The sequence below is a fragment of the Phocoena sinus genome, chromosome 11 (assembly GCF_008692025.1).
Source record: "Phocoena sinus isolate mPhoSin1 chromosome 11, mPhoSin1.pri, whole genome shotgun sequence".
NCBI lineage: Eukaryota > Metazoa > Chordata > Mammalia > Artiodactyla > Phocoenidae > Phocoena > Phocoena sinus.
The window spans coordinates 71909445-71921596 of record NC_045773.1 but is presented as its reverse complement, the minus strand read 5'-3'; the positions used below and the strand labels follow the sequence as shown (position 1 = coordinate 71921596).

At 52.8% G+C, this 12152-nt stretch overlaps 1 protein-coding gene across 1 annotated transcript in view; it reads right to left on the bottom strand.

The window, feature by feature from the left end:
* Positions 1–12152, bottom strand: part of PTK7 (protein tyrosine kinase 7 (inactive)) — a 60560-nt gene that overhangs the window by 8400 nt on the left and 40008 nt on the right. The window contains exons 8-17 of the mRNA XM_032650467.1: positions 9057–9190; positions 8762–8897; positions 8531–8650; positions 7083–7232; positions 6815–6965; positions 6590–6717; positions 5060–5263; positions 4046–4201; positions 3187–3419; positions 2126–2206 (exon numbers count right to left, since the gene is read on the bottom strand). Coding sequence (XP_032506358.1) covers positions 2126–2206; positions 3187–3419; positions 4046–4201; positions 5060–5263; positions 6590–6717; positions 6815–6965; positions 7083–7232; positions 8531–8650; positions 8762–8897; positions 9057–9190 — 1493 coding nt within the window. The remainder of the gene's footprint in view (positions 1–2125; positions 2207–3186; positions 3420–4045; positions 4202–5059; positions 5264–6589; positions 6718–6814; positions 6966–7082; positions 7233–8530; positions 8651–8761; positions 8898–9056; positions 9191–12152) is intronic.

Genomic DNA, 12152 nt, shown 5'->3' with positions numbered 1-12152 from the left:
TATAAAGTGGCACAGCAGCTCACTAAATTATTAGCGCCAGAAAGCATCTACAAATTTTAATATAGCTTTCCTAAGAATTTTCATTTTCATGGAATCCCCCAAAAGAAGTGTTTTTCAAACTACTGATCGAGACCCATATGGGTCTCAAAACCAATTTAGTGGGTTAAAAAAAAAAAAAAAAGGATAGGATAGGAAATATTAAGTGCATCAAATACAGGGTTGTGAAAGATTCATTTTAGTTGCATGTGTGTGTATGTGTGTGTTTGCTGGGCCATGATGTAAAATGCATTTTTTAAAATAAATTTATTTGTTTTATTTATTTATTATTTTTGGCTGCGTTGGAGTCTTCGTTGCTGCGTGCGGGCTTTCTCTAGTTGCGGCGAGCAGGGGCCACTCTTTGTTGCGGTATGCGGGCTTCTCATTGTGGTGGCTTCTCTGGTTGCGGAGCACAGGCTCTAGGCACAAGGACTTCAGTAGTTGTGGCTCGCGGGCTCTAGAGCGCAGGCTCGGTAGTTGTGGTATACGGGCTTAGTTGCTCTGTGGCATGTGGGATCTTCCTGGACCAGGGCACAAACCCATGTCCCCTGCATTGGCAGGAGGATTCTTAACCACTGCGACACCAGGGAAGCCCTAAAATGCATTTCTTATAGGGGACTTTAACCAAAACCATTACAAAGCCACTATCCTACTCCTGGGCTCCTTGAACCTTAATGAGCTTAAGAATCAGCTGGAGAGCTTGTTTAAAAAATGCGGATCCAGGCTTCCCTGGCGGCGCAGTGGTTGAGAGTCTGCCTGCCGATGCAGGCGACACGGGTTCGTGCCCCGGTCCAGGAAGAGCCCACATGCCGCGGAGCGGCTGGGCCCGTGAGCCATGGCCGCTGAGCCTGCGCATCCGGAGCCTGTGCTCCCCAACGGGAGAGGCCACAACAGTGAGAGGCCCGCATACCGCAAAAAAAAAAAAAAATGCAGATCCTCAAACCCCACTCTCACAGATTCCGCAAGTCTGAGGTACGGTCCATAAATCTCCAATTTTTTTTTAAAGCAATGCCCTTCCCCCACCACCCAATGCAGAATATTGTCCTTAGAGAGTATGAAACCCAACTTACCGAATTTTCCCCATCCAGTTCAAGACACTTGGGCAAAAAAGTGTGGAGAGATCTTCAGCAACAGTGGCGACGACTCTCAGCCAAAGAGAGTCCCTCGGATCACGTGATGGAAATAACTTCCTGTCACCTGCCTACGCCCCTGTCCCAGCCAAAGCAACATACCTAAACTCCTCTTCTTCCCACCATTCACCTACTTCTTGTCCTTGAGACTTGAACTCGAATGCCTTTCTCTACCAGGAGACCTTCTTTGTTAACCACACTGTCTGTCCACCTAAAGGACGTGGACGTCTTCAACGTCTCTTATTTTATGTCTCTCACTTGCTTTCTCTGTCTTACCTGAAGTCTGTAAGGCACACGCCATACTCACTTACCCAAGCTCTCCCACTAGATCCTAAGTGCCCCAAGGACATGCACAGTCTCAATTTTGCATCCCCAAGGGCCCATCATGCCAGATTCACTGGATCCACGCGTGCCCTGATTTGTGAGCTCTGGGGTCTTGACATCCCACCCAGCTGGAGAAGCACGTCCTGTCCTGTGGCTTTCCATATACAGCCATAGCAGACAATCCTGTGGATTCTCGGAGATGGAGGCAGGGGCACATGTCAGGAGGCCAGTTCACACGCGGAGAATGAAGAAACACGCTCAGGGCCACGCCCAGCCCCGAAGGCCCCTAGACGCCAGCTGCCTGCTGTTCCTCCAGCTCAGCATCCAAGGCAGGTGACAGAAATCCTGCTCCAGCGGCCAAGGTGAAGGGCAGCTCTTCTCTCGGAAAGCAACATGGCCACACAAAGGCACTCACAGGCTCCATGACTGGGACAAGTCACCTAATCTCTCTAAACCTTGGCGTCTTCACCCACAACTCGGACAGCGACATGTATCGCAGAGGATCACCGTGATCGCTGAGGTAAGTACTTACACGGGGCCTGGCCCACAGGATGCATTCAACCAGTGCACTGCTGTTAGGTAACTGCCCCGGGTCCTGGCCCACCATGGGGGCCTCGACCCGCTCCCGTCCTCACCTTCTGCTTTGTGCTGAGGGGCTGCGACTTCAACTTTTCATCTTTGCTCTTGGAAATCCTCAGGAACTGTTTGAGGTCTCCCTGAGGAAAAGCCAAGCGTCTCTGTCCACTCAGAGTCCAGCCGGTATCTCCAAAACATCCAACCCAGCAGGTGCTCACAAGGTACCCGCCCCGGGGGGATGGTGGGTGGGTGGGGGGGTTGAGGAGCTCCGACCTGAATGCCCAATCCCCAGCCCAGACCCCCTCCCATGGGAAGTGTCCAGTGGGAATTAGAAACTATAGGAAGTGCCTCCTAGAAGCTCTCACGTCGGAAAGGGAGAAGAACGGTCATTGCGACCCTCAGGGGAGGCCCCAGATGGGCAGGTGAGGAAGCCCCTGCCCTGAGGGAGCCAGGAGAGGAAAACCCCACAGCCCCCAACCCTCCGTCTTCATGGGGTCTTCACGGACCCCAGACAGGAAGGCTGTGTCCTCCAGACATAACGAAGAGGGGACATAAGCGGCAAAAACATGCACAAAGTGCTCACGAGCACTCACTAAAGGAAAGACGAGGGTCACTCCGCCCCCTTCCTGCCCCGAGCTGGGGAGTTTGACAAGTAGCAGCTCGAAGACCAGGGGGATTAGGCCTAGATGGGCGAGGGAATGAAGGGTGAGGGGTGGAGCTGGGCGTGCCAAGCAGGGTGGAAAGAGAAGGCTAGTGGCTGGGTTAACACTGTCCCTCAAGTGGTGCGGGCTGCAGGGAAAGAAGGAAAGCCAGTTTCTGACATGTTTATTCTCAAGGGCTGACAAGCCCTGGGGAGGAAAAAAAAAAAAGACAAACCAAAGAAAACGAGAGTCATCCAGGCAGCGGGCAGAGGGAGAAGAGGGAAGAACCTGGGCCCCACCCCGAGACCTGGGGCTGGCAGACGGGGTGCGGGTCATCGAAAGGTGGGTGTCAGAGAGCTGGGGGGACAGGAGGCTGAGCATCTCAAGGTGGTGACAGCAGGTTCCCACGGTGCCCCCCGCCCCCCCAGGTCAGAGCACTGCCCAGCCCGAGACAAGCAGGGCCCCGGCCAGCAGCATACCAGGTCCACATACTCCAGCACCATGTAGTGGGGCTCGGCCTCCCGGCACAGTCCCAGCAGCCTCACCACGTTGGCGTGGTTCAGCTTCCCAAACATCTCGAACTCCCTCCGGAAGTCCAGCTGCTGCTGCTCGTCCCGGCTCTGCAGGCTCTTCACAAGCACCAGGGTCTCTGGCACCCCCTCCTCCAAGCCCTGCGCCTTTGCCAGGAACACCTCCCCAAACTCGCTCTTCCCTGCGGGCACACGTCTGAGTCGGCCAGCAGCCTTCCCCGGGGCAGAGAAAGCCCCTGACTTGGGAGGCACCTGGCCTGTGTCACACAGCAGGGAGTCTCTCTGCCCCACCCACCTGGACCGCCAGGTGGCCCCAGCTGTGTGGGTGACCCCGAGCAAACCACTTCCCCTTCTGCCCTGGGCTTGGCAGATGCTAACAGTGAAATAAAGGGGTCAGATTAATAGTACTTTCTAGAGGGTGGTCTGTATGAGAATTTTACGTCATTCACCATAAACAGATCTTAGTTCTACATTCTAACCTATGCTCAGAAAACATTTAACTAGCACAGATCCGTAACTTCTCAGAGTTATTCCTAAAACAAAGCTAACTTTAGTTGATTTCTTTTTAAAGGTGAGGGAGAGTCAATCTAAATAAAACATCAAGTGAATAATACACAGGAATGACAAAATCTGTGGAGGTGGGGTGTGGACAACAGGTGGGGGACACACTGGACCGGGCCTCTCCAAAGCTCCCTCCATTTCTGATGTTCTGGGCCTCAGGGACTCCAGAGCCACCAGCCCTAGCGCAGCCCCAAGACAGACCAGAGCCTGTAGTTAAGCAGGGGTGATGATGGCCAAGGCAACACACCCAGTGTGGTGATGGGCTGCAGGCTGGCCCGAGGGAAGTGCATCTTGTCACTTGTGCTGTGGCGTTTGTTGGTGGCCGCGGAGCTGGAGCCCAAGCTGGTCAAGGCCACTTCCTCTTGGATCTCTGCTGAGGGCTGTCCGTTCTGCAGAGGCCCGCCTGGGAAGAAGGGGCAGGGAGGGTGTCAGGATAAGACCTGACACTCTGGCCACCATGGCGGGGACTGTAGTTCTTTTCCACAATCTCCCACTTCCACCAAAGGGGTCCAATCCTGGGGTCCCACATAAAATCCACACACAATCCAACCGATGAACTGATGGGGCTGGGGCGAGGGAGACAGGCATCCCTCAGGGTATGGCCACTTATTGACACAGCCGATTACAACTTTCGAAATGGAAAAAACTGCACAAGTCTTATCTGCGTCAATGGTCCCTGGACAGCATGGTGACATAAGGGTTTTTGCTTTCATAGGGTCTCCTACAGGCACAAAGGGAAAATCACAACAAGGGAAACCCAGGCCCTGCTCCTGAACTCCTAAACTGAGAGGGGAGACCCAGCAATGTCCCCAGGGGGCTCCCAGTCGGAGGAGAGAATGGCAGGAGGAGGGAAACAGGCAGACAGATCGCCCCTGGGGAAACTCAAAGACTAATGGGGGGAGACAAGGTGTGCAAAGAAACATGAACACATATACTTAAATTATGTCTGTGGTTTCGAACTGCAGGGAGAAGGCAGGGAAACGTAGGAGGCTGGCCCAAGAGGCTCCAATGAGCAAGATGTAAGCCAGGTTGCGCAGAAGCCAAGGCCCAGGGAATCGGCCAACTCCAGGCTTCCAGCTGGGATTGGGGCAGGGGGGCGGCGGGGGAAGGGGAGGGGGGCGGTGCGGAGCGGCTCTGCTCTGGCTCCAGCAGTTCCCTCCAGCGCCACAGCGCTGTCCTCCGTGGCCACGGGAGGGCGCTCAGCACCTGCGCACAGCACCGCCTCCCTCTTCCTGGGCCTCCCTCCTCCAGGGCCCCTCACCGTTGAGGCACTCCATCTCTGGCTCCTCGCCCTCCGGCTGCTTCTGAAGCCGCTTGGCCTTGCAGCGCTTCTTGCAGTAGAACATGAGGCCCAGCACGGCAATGATGTAGGCCACAGCGGCGCCCACCGACAGCCCGATAGTCTGGATCATCTTGTAAGGTGGAGGGCTGCCCAGGCCCTCCGACTCCTCCAGCACCGGCTTGTCTGAGAGACATACAGATAGGTGTGAGCAGGGGCCGCTGAAGCAAGCCCAGCCCTACTTCTCTACTGGCCGCTCCCTACTGCACACATAAGACAACCTCCCAGACACTTGGCCTGACCAAGCCAGAGCGACCCAGGGAGGGTCACCACCAGCAATGGCGTCAACAAGGGCCAGGTCCTCAGGGCCCCACCAAGGCCAGAGGGAGCTGTGCAGGAGTTGAGGCCAGTGATTCCCAAGCTGGCTCTGCATCTGGACACGAGGCCGGGGACACACCTAGGAGGCACATCTGTCGGCCCCACCACAAACCCACACTGTTTGCTAACAAGCTTCCTTAATGACTTAACATCATGAGTCAGGCTCTGAAGAGCTGCATCTGGGAACTTTTGGTTTAGAATCCCAGCCATCGCCCAGCACAGAGTGGTTCTTCTAGAAAAGTACTGGTAGGGACTTCCCTGGCGGTCCAGTGGTTAGGGCTCTGCACTTCCACTGCAGGGGGCAGGGGTTCAATCCCTGGTCAGGGAACTAAAATCTTTCATGTGCAGCATGGCCAAAAAAAAAAATATTAAAAAAAGAGAAACGTATTTGCAGAAGGGATCTTCTAGTCTAGGGGCTTTCAGTGGCCTCGGGTCCCATGGAGAAAGAGGTGTCTGGAGGGAGAGAGGCCCAAGGCCATGCAGGATTCCCCAACTCTCACACACACCCAGTGGCTTCAACCAAGGAGGCTGTCACTTCACCTTACTCATTTAAAGTTCCACATAAAACTTTGTCTAGAAAACCAGTTCTGCTGCTAAACCAAAAAAAGTTTGAAACCTCTCATTTAAACCACGCCCACCTTACAGACAGAGAAAAAAGCCCCTGGGGAGGAAATAACACCTGCAAGGGCACAGAGGTGGTTAACAAGAGAGGCCAGACCCAAACCCCAAGTCCCTGACCCTAGTCAGGTTGTTTCCCCTGACACACCATCCTCTCTGGGCCTCTAGGGTAAAGGAAACTTGTGCCGCTGCCTCCTGGCCTGATCCCCTCCCTGCCCACCCAGGGACCTGTAGGGAGACCTGGGAGGAAGCATTTTAGGACAAGGGCACCATCCCGACTTCCCCGGAACAGGCACACACCCACTAGCCGTGGACTGTTTAAGGGAGAGCCCAGGTCCAGGCAAGGAACCTGAGACTGACGGTGAGGTAGCCTGGTGGAGGGGACACAGCTGAATGCCCGCGCCCACCGCAAAAATGGTTTCGTGCCTTCTGTGTACAGGGGCCGATGAGCACAAGGATGAGAAAGAAGTGAGGTGCCCCCACTTCCTGTGCAGGACACCCCTCCGGGTCCCATACCCACGACATAGAGGGGGGCCTCCGTGTGCTTGATGTTGCAGCTGTTGCCCGCGATGCAGGTGTAGCGGCCCGAGTCCTCGGGGGCAACATCGTGGATCACCAGGGAGCCGTTCTGGAAGATGTGCATCCTGCCAGGAGAGAAGTCACAGCGTTGCCCACCAGGCCAGCTCCAGGGAGACTGGGCTGCAGGAGAGGCAGGGTGAGTGTGGGAGGGAGACAGCCTACCTGGGTCCCAGCTTGGTGGGGTCCAGGATACGGTCTTTGCCCTTCCACTGAATGAGTGGCTTGGGGTCCCCCTGGGCCTCGCACCGCAGCAGGGCCGTGTGGCCCTGGTACACGGTCGTGCGCTCCGGCTCCACCTTGAAGGTGATGAACACTGGATGGGAAGAGCCCGGTGAGGGGCAGGGAGCACTGAGCAAAGGGGCTGGCGGGGTGCAGGCAGCTGCCCCACAGGGCCCGCCAGCCCCAGCCCCAGCCCCCTGCACGGTCGCACCTGCCACGGTGAGCTGGACGTGGGCACGGATCTGGCCCTGCAGCCCATTGGAGGCGATGCAAGTGTAGTTGCCAGCATCATTGCGGGTCACCCTGGAGAAGTGCAAGGTCCCAGCGTTGTCCGTCACCCACTCTGGAAGGCTGCTCCCATCTACAGAGGCAACATTGGGGAATGATGGGATGGACCAGAGTCCCATGAGTGGCCAGCAACGCCCTCAGTCACTCACCTCTACTGAAAAACACGCCATCGCTCCTGGCTATTCACAGACAAGATCTAAACGCCTGAGCCAGGCATTGGGAGTCCCTGTTACTTACTCCTTTTCTAATTTTTCAGTCTCACGTCCTTCTACTGCCCTGTGTAACGTTCCACTTCCACCAAACTGGACTTCTGGTTGGGCTTGGAATTTGCCTTGCTCTCACCCTCACTGCCTGTCACTCTCCACTCCTAGAACCCATTCCTGCTCTTTGCCATCGTCCCGCCCATTCTGAGTCCCACCCCCCAGAGACAGCTCCCCCAGACACCTGAGCAGAGACAGCCCACTTGCTGCTCAGAATCTACAACCCCCCTCTCTCTCACTGTTAATGGGAATGTAAAAACCTTTTAAAAAACAATTTGGCCATTCGCATCAAGGGTTGTAAAAATGTGCATACCCTTTTATACATAATTATTCCATTTCTGGGAATCTTTCCCAAAGGAAATAAACCCAAGTCCAGAAAAAACTCTGCCTCAAGATGTTTATTGCAGCAATAAAAAGACAGAGAGAGAGAGAGAGAGAGAGACAGAAAGAGGCAGAGAAAGGGAGGGAGGAAGGGAGGGTGGTTAACAACCCAAATGTCCAACATTTAGGGGATATTTAAGTAAATTACAGTGAATCCAATCATTGGAATATTATTGCAATCATCAAAACCAATGTTTATGTACAAAACCACGGGGAAATGCTTGATAATGTTAAGTAAAAAAAGATAAAATTACATACAGTTATCTGCATCTTCCATTTCTATAGTAAGCATGACTCAACTCATGGAAGTATAATAAGTGAAAATTATATGTACAGTAAAACTGCTATGTAAAAACAAAAAGATGTACACAGAAAAAGGTACACACCCAGAGGTGACTGATGGTGGGATTCTGCATTATTTTCTGCCAAAATTTTCTAAAGGATTACCTTTACATTGGAAAGGATGACTATTTTGAAAAGAGGGAAAGGACTTTACGGCCCTGTCTGGACCGATCCAATCATTTGTTGCCTTGAGTCGTCTTATGTTGTCTAATGCTGTAACCTGACCTCTTTTGTGTCTGGCTTTTTTTTTTTCTAACTGGACCATAAATCGGCCCCTACATTTCTTGTCTATCCCAAAGTTTCGGGCACTCAGCTGGTCCTCAGACAGGCATACATCTGACCAGTGGACTGCCTGCTGCCCCCCACCCCATGCTCACACAGTACCCACCTGCCCGGACCCACTTAATAGTGGGCTTCTCTCGGCCTGTGGCTGAGCAGGGAACCGTGGCCTCCTTGTCAAACTCCATGCACTGCTGCGGCCGGGGCGGTGGTGTGAACTTGAGCTTTTCTGTTTCAGTAGGAGAAAAGGGGAGGAATTGAGGCGGCAGGCCTGAAGATTCTGGACGCTGCTGCTCCCTCCCTGGTCCTCTCCCGCCCAGGAGGCCAGGCGCCAGCTCACCCAGCACTTGGACGCGGGCCTGGGCCTCGATGCTGCCAGCGGGGGTGCTGCTCACGCAGCGGTACCACGTCCCGTCGTACACCTCCACGCTGTTGATGCGCAAGGTCCCGTTCTTGAAGACCTCGAACCGCGAGTCCTGCAGCACAGGAGATGTGCCTGAGAGCGGGTCTCGGCCTGCCCCCCACCATCATCTCCCTGGGGGACAGCCTCGGGGTGGGGGGAAGCGAGCCTTGGAGGTGAGCATAGAGGACTCCGTGTCCCTGCCCCCACCCCCAGCAGTAATCCCCGTTCTCACCTCCGAGATGAGCATCTGGTTTCTGTACCAGGAGACTGTGGGTTTGGGTGTGGCCTGGGTCAGGCAATGCAAGTAGCCTGGCTTGCCCTCCTCCAGCTGGCTGTCTTGGGGCTTCTCCAGCCACGTGGGCACAGCTTAGAGGGACAGGGAGGAAACAGAAGGTTGACCAACACATCTGCAAAACCAACAGATCCAATCCCAAGAAATTCTAATACCCTCCCCCACAACCCCGGCCCTGAGTTTAGAAACCCTTGTCTGCTCCGGCGATAACAGCAGCCATGACCCCTCAGTGAAGGCCCATGTGCCGGTACCTTTTGAACATTATCCTAGCTAATGATCACAATATACCCCCAAGGTATTTATTTTTATACCCATTTTATAGATAAGACAACAGAGGTTCAAAGAAGTAATGGTGATTTATTAATCCATGATAGAGAGAGGATTGAAAACTCTGGTCTGCGTGACTCCCAAATCCTTGCTTTCTTTATTACACCATAACGTTCCGAGGCTCGGTCCCTGAATCTCTGTTCCGTTTTAGCCATGCTCATCCCCTGAATGATCTCATCCAGTCCACGGCCTTCAGTACTATCCAAGTGGATGAGTCCCAAATACACAGCCTGGCTCCTGACCTCCCCCCAATGAACTTCAGACCTGCAAATCCTACCAGCATTTCCAATTGGATATCTAATAGGCACTCCAGGCTTTATACATGCAAAAGAGAATGCTCAATTTCTCCCCAAACCTGCTCATCACAGTTTTCTCTATCTCAGTAAATAGCACCACTATCCAGCCAACTGTATAAGGCAAAAACTTAGTTGACTTCTCTCTCTACGGCTCCCCCCACCATCACATTCATTCTATACAAACCTCATCTACCTCAGCTCTAAAATGTATCCTGAATTTCACCACCTCCCACCTCCACCGCTACCACCTCTGTTCAAACCCCTTAAACACCTCCCCTAGATGATTACAGTCATCTATTAACTGCTTTCCTGTTTAGACTCTTGCCCCTAACAGTCTAGTCTTCTCAGAATAGCCAGAGTCACCTTTTGAAAATGTCACTCTCACACTCAGTCCCTGCAAGGACTTCTCATCCTCTGACTTGGTGGGGCAGACTTAGCAAAGATGGCTTTAAACAGTCCTCCCATCTCTTGCTTCTCTTTGTAATGTGGCGTTGCCACTTTCCCATCAAGAGGCAGGGTCTGTTTCTCTACTGCCTGGAATCTGGGTGGCCTGAGACTTGCCCTGTCCAATAGAATATAGTGGACAATGTCTAAGCTAATGCCTTGAGAAGGCTTGCAGCATCCACTTTTGCACTCTTGGAACCCAGCCTCCACGTGAGAAGCCTGAGCTAGTCTGTTGGAGTGGCCGTGTGGAAGGGAACCAAGGCACCCTGGTCGATATCTTCCCTCAACTGCCAGACTGAGCGAGGCACCTGAGGGAGGACATCAGGGAACAGCCAGCCACCAGCTGACGTATCAGCTGCCGCCAACAGCACATGGAGCTGAACCATACCCACAGAATCAATCATGAGCAAATCAGTGGCTACTGCTTCAAGTTTTGGACTGGTTTGTTACACAGCAGTAGCTAACTGGTACACTTGTACTACAAACCAAAGTCCTTACCGTTTTCTTACAAAGCTTCATATGATCCAATCTCTGCCTCTCAGACAACCTCAACCACACTCACCATCACTTATTCAACACAAGCCACACAGGCTACTGCTGTCCCTTCAATTTACAAGCCCATTTCTTGCTCAGGGCCCGTCCACGTGGTTCCCTCTTTAATTTAAGCATCAGCTCAAATACCACCTTCTAAAGAAGTCTTCTCTAAACTCCCCCTGGCCCTCATGCCATCTCTTTGTCACTTACCCTATTTTATTTTTCTTCATGGCCCTGCTGCCACCTAAAATCATATATTTGTTCATTCAATTGTTTTCCTTGCTTGCTTTGTTGCTATTAGACTACAAACTCCACAAGGGGAAGGATTTTTGTCTGCTTTGTTCATTGCTGCATTCCCAGTACTGGGAGCAGTGCCTAGCACAAAGAAGGCACTCGATAAATCTGTTGATGGAATGCAGGGATGGAGTCCTCCCTCCTCCGAACTGCACCCACTACCCCTTCGCACCAGTCCAGCCCTGCGTGCGTCACGCACTCTCTCTAATTCCACAGGTCTTCTTCTCAGGCAGCAGTGCAGGCACAGGGCACTGTTGGTGCCTGTCAAAAGACTGATCAAAGCCAGCACTCCCACCTCCAGCAAGCATATGCCTCACTCGGAGCATGTGCTGAACGCTCTTTGTCTGGGCCCACCCCCAGAGAGGCCGGGGGCAGGAGATGTGGAGTGTGGTCCCAGATTCTGTATTTTTAAAAGCATCCCCAGGACTTCCCTGGTGGCGCAGTGGTTAAGAATCCGCCTGCCAATGCAGGGGACATGGGTTCGATCCTGGTCCAGGAAGATGCCACATGCCACGGAACAACTAAGCCCATGAGCCACAACTACTGAGCCCACGTGCCACACTACTGAAGCCCGCATGCCTAGAGCCTGTGCCCTGCAACAAGAGAAGTCACCACAATGAGAAGCCTGCACACCACAATGAAGAGTAGCCCCTGCTCTCTGCAGCTAGAGAAAGCCCACAAACAGTAACGAAGTAACAAAGATCCAACGCAGCCGAAAAATAATTAAAAATAAATAAATAAATAAAACGCAAAATTTAAAAATAATAATAATAAAAAAAAAGTGTCCCCAATGAAACAGGTGAACAACAGACCCCGACTGGAGAAAGGCTGATCATGGCTGCTTGCATTTGTCTGCACGTCGCTGTGGAAGTGTCCTGAGTGCGTGTTACCTGGATGCTGCAGCTTCCCACCCGAACCAGGTACCTGAGCACGAAAGTGCATGTCTCCTAGGTTTTAGTATCTTAATGGGAATAATACCGTCACAACTTACAAGTGTACAAAGCTCTTTTCATGTGTGAAATCTTTTTGAATTTTTGTAATTTACCTACTTGGAAAGATGTAGAGGTACATGGAAGAGGCAGGTTGCAAAATGGTACGTGTGTGTGTGAATTTGCCTCGGATATCCTTTGAAATTATCATA